General features: G+C 36.9%; 1 protein-coding gene across 1 annotated transcript; it reads right to left on the minus strand.

Annotated features, from left to right (window-relative positions):
• Positions 1 to 185: 185 nt before the first annotated feature.
• On the minus strand, positions 186 to 12,783 carry LOC134572692 (lysozyme C-1-like). The gene is made up of 4 exons (XM_063431801.1): positions 12,613 to 12,783; positions 9,166 to 9,324; positions 8,800 to 8,878; positions 186 to 364 (listed from the first exon to the last, which is right to left on the minus strand). The coding sequence occupies exons 1-4, from the start codon at positions 12,746 to 12,748 to the stop codon at positions 298 to 300; spliced, it is 441 nt and encodes a 146-aa protein (XP_063287871.1). The 5' UTR covers positions 12,749 to 12,783; the 3' UTR covers positions 186 to 297.
• Between the last annotated feature and the right edge of the window lie 859 nt (positions 12,784 to 13,642).

Raw genomic sequence — 13,642 nt, forward strand, 5'->3', positions numbered from 1 at the left:
CAATGGTTGGAATTACAACACGTCCCGGTTTGCGACCCCACAGGCTCCTATCTGGGGGTATAAATCAGCACCTAGAATCTAGGGGGACATTTCTTTACTCTCACAGTGCCACTACCATCTAAAGGACCGCTCCCCCTTTTATCGCCCATCAGGCAGATCATTCTCATTCAACAAATGAAAAACTCTTTAATGTTTATTGGATTTGTTTTCAGTGTTTGTTCTACATAAACATTTGCTGGAAAATGTACTGGGTTTCAGCGCCATCTGCTGGATAACGAATGGGGTCCACACTTCTTCTTACAAGGCACATCCACTGACGAAGCTGCTCACATCTTTGTTCTTGCAGTAGTTGTTCCATGCAACCCTAAAAATAAAATACAAAACACGTTAAATAAAAGGTTATTGTTCTCAATCATTTTTATACAGAATAAAGAAATACTGAATATTATATAGTTACATAGTAACATCGTTACATTAGACGTGTGCCCATCAAGTATTCCCACAATGAAGAAAACAGAATGATCTTTCCTGCAATAACCTCGTCTGTCCGATATTCTTGGAACAAAGCTAAACAAGCTGAAGCAATTCTAAATATTTCTTTTTTAATTATTTTTCACCTATTATCACAGCTTGTTGTGTCTATGTTTGTATGTTACATGTATGCTATACGTTGTGTCTATGTTTGTATGTTACAGGTATGCTATAAGTTGTGTCTATGTTTGTATGTTACATGTATGCTATACGTTGTGTCTATATTTGTATGTTAAATGTATGCTATACGTTGTGTCTGTGTGTGTATGTTACATGTATGCTATACGTTGTGTCTATGTGTGTATGTTACATGTATGCTATACGTTGTGTCTGTGTGTGTATGTTACATGTATGCTATAAGTTGTGTCTATATTTGTATGTTAAATGTATGCTATAAGTTGTGTCTATGTTTGTATGTTACATGTATACTATACGTTGTGTCTATGTTTGTATGTTACATGTATGCTATGCGTTGTGTCTATGTGTGTATGTTACATGTATGCTATAAGTTGTGTCTGTGTTTGTATGTTACATGTATGCTATACGTTGTGTCTATGTGTGTATGTTACATGTATGCTATACGTTCTGTCTATATTTGTATGTTACACGTATGCTATAAGGTGTGTCTATGTTTGTATGTTACATGTATGCTATAAGGTGTGTCTATGTTTGTATGTTACATGTATGCTATACGTTGTGTCTATGTTTGTATGTTACATGTATGCTATAAGGTGTGTCTATGTTTGTATGTTACATGTATGCTATAAGGTGTGTCTATGTTTGTATGTTACATGTATGCTATAAGTTGTGTCTATGTGTGTATGTTACATGTATGCTATACGTTGTGTCTATGTGTGTATGTTACATGTATGCTATAAGGTGTGTCTATGTGTGTATGTTACATGTATGCTATAAGTTGTGTCTATGTGTGTGTTAAATGTATGCTATATGTTGTGTCTATGTGTGTATGTTACATGTATGCTATACGTTGTGTCTATGTTTGTATGTTACATGTATTCTATACGTTGTGTCTATGTTTGTATGTTACATGTATGCTATAAGTTGTGTCTGTGCTTGTATGTTACATGTATGCTATACGTTGTGTCTATGTGTGTATGTTACATGTATGCTATACGATCTGTCTATGTTTGTATGTTACATGCATGCTATAAGGTGTGTCTATGTTTGTATGTTACATGTATGCTATAAGGTGTGTCTATGTTTGTATGTTACATGTATGCTATAAGGTGTGTCTATGTGTGTATGTTACATGTATGCTATAAGTTGTGTCTATGTGTGTATGTTACATGTATGCTATAAGGTGTGTCTATGTGTGTATGTTACATGTATGCTATACGTTGTGTCTATGTGTGTATGTTACATGTAAGCTATAAGGTGTGTCTATGTGAGTATGTTACATGTATGCTATACGTTGTGTCTATGTGTGTATGTTACATGTATGCTATAAGGTGTGTCTATGTGTGTATGTTACATGTATGCTATAAGTTGTGTCTATGTGTGTGTTAAATGTATGCTATATGTTCTGTCTATGTGTGTATGTTACATGTATGCTATACGTTTTGTCTATGTTTGTATGTTACATGTATGCTATAAGGTGTGTCTATGTTTTTATGTTACATGTATGCTATAAGGTGTGTCTATGTTTGTATGTTACATGTATGCTATACGTTGTGTCTATGTTTGTATGTTACATATATGCTATACGTTGTGTCTATGTTTGTATGTTACATGTATGCTATAAGGTGTGTCTATGTTTGTATGTTACATGTATGCTATAAGGTGTGTCTATGTTTGAATGTTACATGTATGCTATAAGTTGTGTCTATGTGTGTATGTTACATGTATGCTATAAGGTGTGTCTATGTTTGTATGTTACATGTATGCTATACGTTGTGTTTGTATGTTACATATATGCTATACGTTGTGTCTATGTTTGTATGTTACATGTATGCTATAAGTTGTGTCTATGTTTGTATGTTAAATATATGCTATAAGTTGTGCCTATGTTTGTATGTTACATGTATGCTATAAGTTGTGTCTATGTTTGTATGTTACATGTATGCTATAAGTTGTGTCTATGTGTGTATGTTACATGTATGCTATAAGTTGTGTCTGTGTTTGCATGTTACATGTATGCTATACGTTGTGTCTGTGTTTGTATGTTACATGTATGCTATAAGTTGTGTCTTTGTTTGTATGTTACATATATGCTATAAGTTGTGTCTATGTGTGCATGTTACATGTATGCTATATGTTGTGTCTATGTTTGTATGTTAAATATATGCTATAAGTTGTGTCTGTGTTTGTATGTTACATGTATGCTATAAGTTGTGTCTGTGTTTGTATGTTACATGTATGCTATAAGTTGTGTCTATATTTGTATGTTACATATATGCTATAAGTTGTGTCTATGTTTGTATGTTACATGTATGCTATAAGTTGTGTCTATGTTTGTATGTTACATTTATGCTATAAGTTGTGTCTCTGTATGTTACATATATGCTATACGTTGTGTCTGTGTTTGTATGTTACATATATGCTATACGTTGTGTCTGTGTTTGTATGTTACATATATGCTATAAGGTTTGTCTTTGTTTGTATGTTACATATTTGCTATAAGTTGTGTCTATGTGTGTATGTTACATGTATGCTATATGTTGTGTCTATGTTTGTATGTTACATGTATGCTATAAGTTGTGTCTATATTTGTATGTTAAATGTATTCTATAAGTTGTGTCTATGTTTGTATGTTACATGTATGCTATAAGTTGTGTCTATGTTTGTATGTTACATTTATGCTATAAGTTGTGTCTCTGTTTGTATGTTACATATATGCTATACGTTGTGTCTCTGTTTGTATGTTACATATATGCTATACGTTGTGTCTGTGTTTGTATGTTACATATATTCTATACGTTGTGTCTGCGTTTGTATGTTACATGTATGCTATAAGGTGTGTCTTTGTTTGTATGTTACATATATGCTACAAGTTGTGTCTATGTGTGTATGTTACATGTATGCTATATGTTGTGTCTATGTTTGTATGTTACATGTATGCTATAAGTTGTGTCTATGTTTGTATTTTACATGTATGCTATAAGTTGTGTCTATATTTGTATGTTAAATGTATGCTATAAGTTGTGTCTATGTTTGTATGTTACATGTATGCTATAAGTTGTGTCTATGTTTGTATGTTACATGTATGCTACAAGTTGTGTCTATATGTGTATGTTAAATGTATGCTATAAGTAGTGTCTATGTTTGTATGTTTCATGTATGCTATAAGTTGTGTCTATGTTTGTATGTTACATGTATGCTATAAGTTGTGTCTGTGTGTGTATGTTACATGTATGCTATACGTTGTGTCTATGTTTGTATGTTACATGTATGCTATAAGTTGTGTCTATGTTTGTATGTTACATGTATGCTATAAGTTGTGTCTATGTTTGTATGTTACATGTATGCTATAAGTTGTGTCTATGTTTGTATGTTACATGTATGCTATAAGTTGTGTCTGTGTGTGTATGTTACATGTATGCTATACGTTGTGTCTATGTTTGTATGTTACATGTATGCTATAAGTTGTGTCTATGTTTGTATGTTACATGTATGCTATAAGTTGTGTCTATGTTTGTATGTTACATGTATGCTATAAGTTGTGTCTATGTTTGTATGTTACATGTATGCTATAAGTTGTGTCTGTGTGTGTATGTTACATGTATGCTATACGTTGTGTCTATGTTTGTATGTTACATGTATGCTATAAGTAGTGTCTATGTTTGTATGTTACATGTATGCTATACGTTGTGTCTATGTTTGTATGTTACATGTATGCTATAAGTTGTGTCTGTGTGTGTATGTTACATGTATGCTATACGTTGTGTCTATGTTTGTATGTTACATGTATGCTATAAGGTGTGTCTATGTGTGCATGTTACATGTATGCTATAAGGTGTGTCTATGTGTGTATGTTACATATATGCTATACGTTATGTCTATGTTTGTATGTTACATGCATGCTATACGTTGTGTTTGTATGTTACATATATGCTATACGTTGTGTCTATGTTTGTATGTTACATGTATGCTATAAGTCGTGTCTATGTTTGTACGTTAAATATATGCTATAAGTTGTGCCTATGTTTGTATGTTACATGTATGCTATAAGTTGTGTCTATGTGTGTATGTTACATGTATGCTATAAGTTGTGTCTGTGTTTGCATGTTACATGTATGCTATACGTTGTGTCTGTGTTTGTATGTTACATGTATGCTATAAGTTGTGTCTTTGTTTGTATGTTACATATATGCTATAAGTTGTGTCTATGTGTGCATGTTACATGTATGCTATATGTTGTGTCTATGTTTGTATGTTAAATATATGCTATAAGTTGTGTCTGTGTTTGTATGTTACATGTATGCTATAAGTTGTGTCTGTGTTTGTATGTTACATGTATGCTATAAGTTGTGTCTATATTTGTATGCTACATATATGCTCTAAGTTGTGTCTATGTTTGTATGTTACATGTATGCTATAAGTTGTGTCTATGTTTGTATGTTACATTTATGCTATAAGTTGTGTCTCTGTATGTTACATATATGCTATACGTTGTGTCTGTGTTTGTATGTTACATATATGCTATACGTTGTGTCTGTGTTTGTATGTTACATGTATGCTATAAGTTGTGTCTATATTTGTATGTTAAATGTATGCTATAAGTTGTGTCTATGTTTGTATGTTACATGTATGCTATAAGTTGTGTCTATATTTGTATGTTACATGTATGCTATAAGTTGAGTCTATGTGTGTATGTTACATGTATGCTATAAGGTGAGTCTATGTTTGTATGTTACATGCATGCTATAAGGTGTGTCTATGTTTGTATGTTACATGTATGCTATAAGTTGTGTCTATGTGTGTATGTTACATGTATGCTATAAGGTGTGTCTATGTGTGTATGTTACATGTATGCTATACGTTGTGTCTATGTGTGTATGTTACATGTATGCTATACGTTGTGTCTATGTGTGTATGTTACATATATGCTATAAGTTCTGTCTATGTGTGTGTTAAATGTATGCTATATGTTGTGTCTATGTGTGTATGTTACATTTAAGCTATACGTTGTGTCTATGTTTGTATGTTACATGTATGCTATAAGGTGTGTCTATGTTTTTATGTTACATGTATGCTATAAGGTGTGTCTATGTTTTTATGTTACATGTATGCTATACGTTGTGTCTATGTTTGTATGTTACATATATACTATACGTTGTGTCTATGTTTGTATGTTACATGTATGCTATAAGGTGTGTCTATGTTTGAATGTTACATGTATGCTATAAGGTGTGTCTATGTTTGTATGTTACATATATGCTATAAGGTGTGTCTATGTTTGTATGTTACATGTATGCTATAAGTTGTGTCTATGTGTGTATGTTACATGTATGCTATAAGGTGTGTCTATGTGTGTATGTTACATGTATGCTATACGTTATGTCTATGTTTGTATGTTACATATATGCTATACGTTGTGTCTATGTTTGTATGTTACATGTATGCTATAAGTTGTGTCTATGTTTGTATGTTAAATATATGCTATAAGTTGTGCCTATGTTTGTATGTTACATGTATGCTATAAGTTGTGTCTATGTGTGTATGTTACATGTATGCTATAAGTTGTGTCTGTGTTTGCATGTTACATGTATGCTATACGTTGCGTCTGTGTTTGTATGTTACATGTATGCTATAAGTTGTGTCTTTGTTTGTATGTTACATATATGCTATAAGTTGTGTCTATGTGTGCATGTTACATGTATGCTATATGTTGCGTCTATGTTTGTATGTTAAATATATGCTATAAGTTGTGTCTGTGTTTGTATGTTACATGTATGCTATAAGTTGTGTCTGTGTTTGTATGTTACATGCATGCTATAAGTTGTGTCTATATTTGTATGTTACAGATATGCTATAAGTTGTGTCTATGTTTGTATGTTACATGTATGCTATAAGTTGTGTCTATGTTTGTATGTTACATTTATGCTATAAGTTGTGTCTCTGTATGTTACATATATGCTATACGTTGTTTCTGTGTTTGTATGTTACATATATGCTATATGTTGTGTCTGTGTTTGTATGTTACATGTATGCTATAAGGTGTGTCTTTGTTTGTATGTTACATATATGCTATAAGGTGTGTCTATGTTTGGATGTTACATATATGCTATAAATTGTGTCTATGTGTGTATGTTACATGTATGCTATATGTTGTGTCTATGTTTGTATGTTACATGTATGCTATAAGTTGTGTCTATATTTGTATGTTAAATGTATGCTATAAGTTGTGTATATGTTTGTATGTTACATGTATGCTATAAGTTTTGTCTATATTTGTATGTTACATGTATGCTATAAGTTGTGTCTATGTTTGTATGTTACATTTATGCTATAAGTTGTGTCTCTGTTTGTATGTTACATATATGCTATACGTTGTGTCTGTGTTTGTATGTTACATGTATGCTATAAGGTGTGTCTTTGTTTGTATGTTACATATATGCTACAAGTTGTGTCTATGTGTGTATGTTACATGTATGCTATATGTTGTGTCTATGTTTGTATGTTACATGTATGCTATAAGTTGTGTCTATGTTTGTATGTTACATGTATGCTATAAGTTGTGTCTATATTTGTATGTTAAATGTATGCTATAAGTTGTGTCTATGTTTGTATGTTACATGTATGCTATAAGTTGTGTCTATGTTTGTATGTTACATGTATGCTACAAGTTGTGTCTATATTTGTATGTTAAATGTATGCTATAAGTAGTGTCTATGTTTGTATGTTACATGTATGCTATAAGTTGTGTCTATGTTTGTATGTTACATGTATGCTATAAGTTGTGTCTGTGTGTGTATGTTACATGTATGCTATACGTTGTGTCTATGTTTGTATGTTACATGTATGCTATAAGTTGTGTCTAGGTTTGTATGTTACATGTATGCTATAAGTTGTGTCTATGTTTGTATGTTACATGTATGCTATAAGTTGTGTCTATGTTTGTATGTTACATGTATGCTATAAGTTGTGTCTGTGTGTGTATGTTACATGTATGCTATATGTTGTGTCTATGTTTGTATGTTACATGTATGCTATAAGTTGTGTCTATGTTTGTATGTTACATGTATGCTATAAGTTGTGTCTATGTTTGTATGTTATATGTATGCTATAAGTTGTGTCTATGTTTGTATGTTACATGTATGCTATAAGTTGTGTCTGTGTGTGTATGTTACATGTATGTTATACGTTGTGTCTATGTTTGTATGTTACATGTATGCTATAAGTAGTGTCTATGTTTGTATGTTACATGTATGCTATAAGTTGTGTCTATGTTTGTATGTTACATGTATGCTATAAGTTGTGTCTGTGTGTGTATGTTACATGTATGCTATACATTGTGTCTATGTTTGTATGTTACATGTATGCTATAAGTTGTGTTTATGTTTGTATGTTACATGTATGCTATAAGTTGTGTCTATGTTTGTATGTTACATGTATGCTATAAGTTGTGTCTATGTTTGTATGTTACATGTATGCTATAAGTTGTGTCTGTGTGTGTGTATGTTACATGTATGCTATACGTTGTGTCTATGTTTGTATGTTACATGTATGTTATAAGTTGTGTCTATGTTTGTATGTTACATGTATGCTATAAGTTGTGTCTATGTTTGTATGTTACATGTATGCTATAAGTTGTGTTTATGTTTGTATGTTACATGTATGCTATAAGTTGTGTCTATGTTTGTATGTTACATGTATGCTATAAGTTGTGTCTATGTTTGTATGTTACATGTATGCTATAAGTTGTGTCTGTGTGTGTGTGTATGTTACATGTATGCTATACGTTGTGTCTATGTTTGTATGTTACATGTATGTTATAAGTTGTGTCTATGTTTGTATGTTACATGTATGCTATAAGTTGTGTCTATGTTTGTATGTTACATGTATGCTATAAGTATACTATAAATATTTAGGCACTAGTATTTTCTTCTGTGTTTTATTTCCCCTTTATATATTCAAGTACACCAGAACCTCCATACTTGATTTAAAGGGGTAATCAATGTTTGCATGTTAAGTACCACTAAGCGCTCCACCTATTTTTTAATTGAGATTAATTCTTGGTGATTGTCTGTCCTATTATACCAGAGGTATCAATGGACGTCAGCGATCTCTTTCTCGCCATTCCCTTACCATGCACCCATGCCGTTGGGATCGCGGACAACTCTCTTGGCGCATGTGATGTCATCAGAGATGTTGTCGTCCATCAGACCTTGAGGAATGAAACGTACGATAAGACGTCAGTAAATTGTTCCAGTAATCACCACGTGAATGAAAGATGAGGTTATTTACTAAGTTTGCAGGAATGCAAAGTGAATTAAACATTTTAAGTCCAATATTATTATTTTAAGTCCAATATCTGAAATATTCTCCAAGACAGCGAGGTTTTCAATTATTTTCAGTTTACTTTGAATTAATTTAGAATTCCTAACAATTCACACATTCGTGAAACACCATTAGTGAGAGAGATCTCGTGATTATAATGGTGAAAATACTCACTGGAACAGTTAATGCTACACGCTGACACAGCGCCTGAGGTCTTGCCATCGTTGCACCACCAGTAGCTGTTAATCTGGAAAATCCCATAGTCGCGGCTCCAGCCGTTATCGTAGAGGGCGTTGGTGGTGTACTTGCTTTCGTAGTAAGACAAGCACATCCCTGATTCATCAATCGATCAGAACATGTAGAAATAAAGGAACTTGGGTTATTTCCTTAACAAAGCTTATTTGTTATAAATGGATTTTCTTTTCGAAACATAGATCCTGCATTCTGTCTCACATGCTGTAGGCCCAGCCTGCTATATGTGTTTGTTCTTCTAATTTATGTCAAAAGAAAACCAAATACCATAACAGCCAGGCCTGGACTGGCCATCGGGCAAACCAGGCAAATGCCCAGTGGGCCGTGATGGCCATGGGCTTAGGGTGGCAAGGAAGATCAAAAAATCTCCCCTGCCGGCCCATGCATAACAGCTTGGCCCCCGGGAGAGGGTCTGAACACCTCATCGTCCGAAAATGAATTTGGTTACGGAGCAAAGAGCCTCCAGGCAGCCCGCAGGGCAACCCTCTGGTAACCCATGGCAATGTTCTGAAACTCCAGCTCTCGCGAGAGAAAGGCATGTTCTGTGCCCTGCGGAGGTACAGACCACATCACAAGCCCACTGGATCACCAGGGATGATCATCAGCATGCTCCCTCTCCCCCTGCAAGGTAATAAGGGGAAAGGGGAGTAAATGTGTAGGTTTAAAAAAAAAAAATTGGCAAATTGATTATTTAACCCTATCCAGCCCTTATATACATAAACTATACCCCACCACTTACACCCCCTATATACACCCCCTATATACACACTACCCCTCCTGCACCTACACGCTATACCCCTATATATACACACTACCCCTCCTGCACCTACACGCTATACCCCTATATATACACACTACCCCTCCTGCACTTACACACTATACCTCCTATACATACACACTACACCCCCTGCACCTACACACAATACCCCCTATACATACACACTACACCCCCTGCACCTACACACTATACCCCCTATATATACACACTACACCCCCTGCACCTACACACTTTACCCCCTATACATACACACTACAGCCCTGCACCTACACACTATACCCCCTATACATACACACTACACCCCCTGCACCTACACGCTATACCCCTATATATACACACTACCCCTCCTGCACCTACACACTATACCCCCTATACATACACACTACCCCTCCTGCACCTACACACTATGCCCCCTATACATACACACTACACCCCCTGCACCTACACGCTATACCCCTATATATACACACTACCCCTCCTGCACCTACACACTATACCTCCTATACATACACACTACACCCCCTGCACCTACACACAATACCCCCTATACATACACACTACACCCCCTGCACCTACACACTATACCCCCTATACATACACACTACACCCCCTGCACCTACACACTTTACCCCCTATACATACACACTACAGCCCTGCACCTACACACTATACCCCCTATACATACACACTACACCCCCTGCACCTACACGCTATACCCCTATATATACACACTACCCCTCCTGCACCTACACACTATACACCCTATACATACACACTACCCCTCCTGCACCTACACACTATGCCCCCTATACATACACACTACACCCCCTGCACCTACACGCTATACCCCTATATATACACACTACCCCTCCTGCACCTACACACTATACCCCCTATACATACACACTACCCCTCCTGCACCTACACACTATACCCCCTATACATACATACTACACCCCCTGCACCTACACACTATACCCACTATACATACACACTACACCCCCTGCACCTACACACTATACCCCCTATACATACACACTACATCTCCTGCACCTACACACTACACCCCTATACATACACACTACACCTCCTGCACCTACACACTATACCCCCTATACATACACACTACACCCCCTGCACCTACACACTATGCCCCCTATACATACACACTACACCTCCTGCACCTACACACTATACCCCCTATACATACACACTACACCCCCTGCACCTATACTCTATACCCCCTATACATACACACTACACCCCCTGCACCTACACACTATACCCCCTATTCATACATATTACACCCCCTGCACCTCCACACTATACCCCCTATACATACACACTACACCCCCTGCACCTACACACTATACCCCCTATTCATACATATTACACCCCCTGCACCTCCACACTATACCCCCTATACATACACATTACACCCCCTGCACCTACACACACTATATACACACTACACACTATACACCCTATACACACACTGCACCCTCTGCACTCACACACACTCTATACCCCCTATACACTGCACTCAAACACTACACACACTCTATATTCCCTATAAACACAAACATTAATTTTTGTCCCAGTTCAGCCCTGATAACAGCTATCTGAAACCTGGGGTGAGCTGCTGCAAGATAAGTACAGAATCAAAATTGCCTTAAATCATGCTATCCTTTTACACAATTGTGTTGTTTCATTAATTTGCAGGTGGAGCAATGCTCTCTCCGTCATTTCTGGTCCCTCTGCGCGATGCAGAGAGACTGACCAGGGTCGGGGGAGATAGGACTCTCCACCAGATGAAGAGTATCATTCGAGAAACAGTAAAATATAAATGGAACATCATTGGTGAGGTTTAAGGCCACGTGCACTTTATTTGAGTATACACGGCCAGGTCCTCACTAAAAAAAGAAATGGCAGTAAATGAAGAGATTTAACCCTGAGATCACATGGACTGTACATAATAACAGACCGTATAACCAAACTCTGCCCGGCGAATGCAGGCTGATCAGGCGAACTCACTTTAAAATTAATAGGAAAGCCACCTAGGGACACACCCTATTCTGCTGGATGAATACTGACTGAGGGGCTGAGGGGCTGAGGGGCTGAGGGGCTGCACAGGAAAGATGCTTCTCTGACGTGTGTAGTAGAATTAAAATACTGTACGTGGGAAATCCCATCATTCGCCTTCCAGTTACTAATACCAGGCATTAGTCGGCCAGTCTTATACAAAAACTCTGGGCGAATGTTGCACACGCTGGTAAAAAAAGTTCCCATAAACACAGTCATTAATACTTTTCCCAGTCTGCCCTCGGTTTGGTGAGTTGTGGGGGGGGGGGGGGGGGGGCCTAATGCTGAGTAAATGTATTACAAATTTATATCAAATTTAAAAGGGTGCGAAGTCTAGATCCAGAAATCTTTTTTGTTTTCCGTCATCTTGCTACATGGTAATCGTACTTTGATGAAACTTTGTAGCCAGTGACAGATAATGTCTTCCTCCTGAATTCTCTGTACCAGTGAACAAACAGATAACTGGATTTTTTGGGGGAGGAGATGGCGCCTGAGATGTATATACTCACAGTTGGCCAGGCTGTATCCGTTATAGCCATCCATCCCAGCTTTCTTCAAAGTAGAAGCCAGCTCACATTTTGTGAACACCTTAGCCTTGATTCCCACGCAGAGAGCGAGGAGGATGAGACTGAGGAAAGCCTTCATAGTGGCTATATTTGGAGTATCCAGTGGCAGAGTTCTGGGTACACGGCCGGGCTTTATATAGAGGCATTGACATCTAGTGACTGATTAACCTCATACGTCATAAATGATTAAACCATATCACTCTCTTTACCTTCAATACGGGAAAACACACATGCACCTATTATATAATGTTTGTATCACTCAAAATAGACTTGGAAATAATCCAAGATTTATATATACGAGGGGCTGGAAATTTCCACTAGCCATTGGCGAGTGTAAATCAGGCCTAGCAAGGAGAAACTCACCCGTGGTGAATGTCCTATGGACCCTGCAGACTTGCCATTGGCTTGGTCAGGGAGTGATAGGCAGGGCCGCCCCAGCACATTGTGCTGCCTGACTCCAAAGATGAAATGCTCCCACCCGGGAGGGATGTTTGTAAAGGATTTTCCTGTATTCACCTGTGTTCATTCGGTTATGTCCTCTTCCTGCTGTTATGTCCTCTCCCGAATGCGGTCAGCGGGACTTACTCGTGGATTGCCTGGAACTGTTTTCGGCATGGCAATCACACGAACATCCGGTCATTATGGAAGTCCCGGCTGACTCTTTTCTACTCAAAGCATCAAACCGGCATTCGGGAGTTTTCATCTACCGAACGAGGGGAGCATTCTCATGTAACAAGCAGCATCATACCTATGGTAGTTTTCGTGTAATTATGCGCGAACGGAGACCGGCTCTTGCTACTGATTTCATGGAACTCTAAATCGGATACCACCACAATGCGAGCCGGTCAAACTTCCACACGATGCGACACGGAAACTACCGAACTGATTTTTTGTGAAATTTGGACAGGTGACTCCTAGTATCCTCAGCTACCCAAGGATGTGGGTTTATATATTTCTAGGTTAGGCAGAAAGT

This window comes from Pelobates fuscus, chromosome 9 (assembly GCF_036172605.1).
Source record: "Pelobates fuscus isolate aPelFus1 chromosome 9, aPelFus1.pri, whole genome shotgun sequence".
NCBI classification, from domain to species: Eukaryota; Metazoa; Chordata; class Amphibia; order Anura; family Pelobatidae; genus Pelobates; species Pelobates fuscus.

What these genes read in the sequence shown, in the direction of transcription:
- LOC134572692 (XM_063431801.1), bottom strand. Translation starts at nt 12,748, where the DNA reads ATGAAGGCTTTCCTCAGTCTCATCCTCCTCGCTCTCTGCGTGGGAATC. An exon ending in GTGTAGCATTAACTGTTCCA is followed by an intron (nt 8,879 to 9,165) that starts GTGAGTATTTTC and finishes TCATTCCTCAAG; the next exon opens with GTCTGATGGACGACAACATC. An exon ending in CCCAACGGCATGGGTGCATG is followed by an intron (nt 365 to 8,799) that starts GTAAGGGAATGG and finishes TTTTATTTTTAG; the next exon opens with GGTTGCATGGAACAACTACT.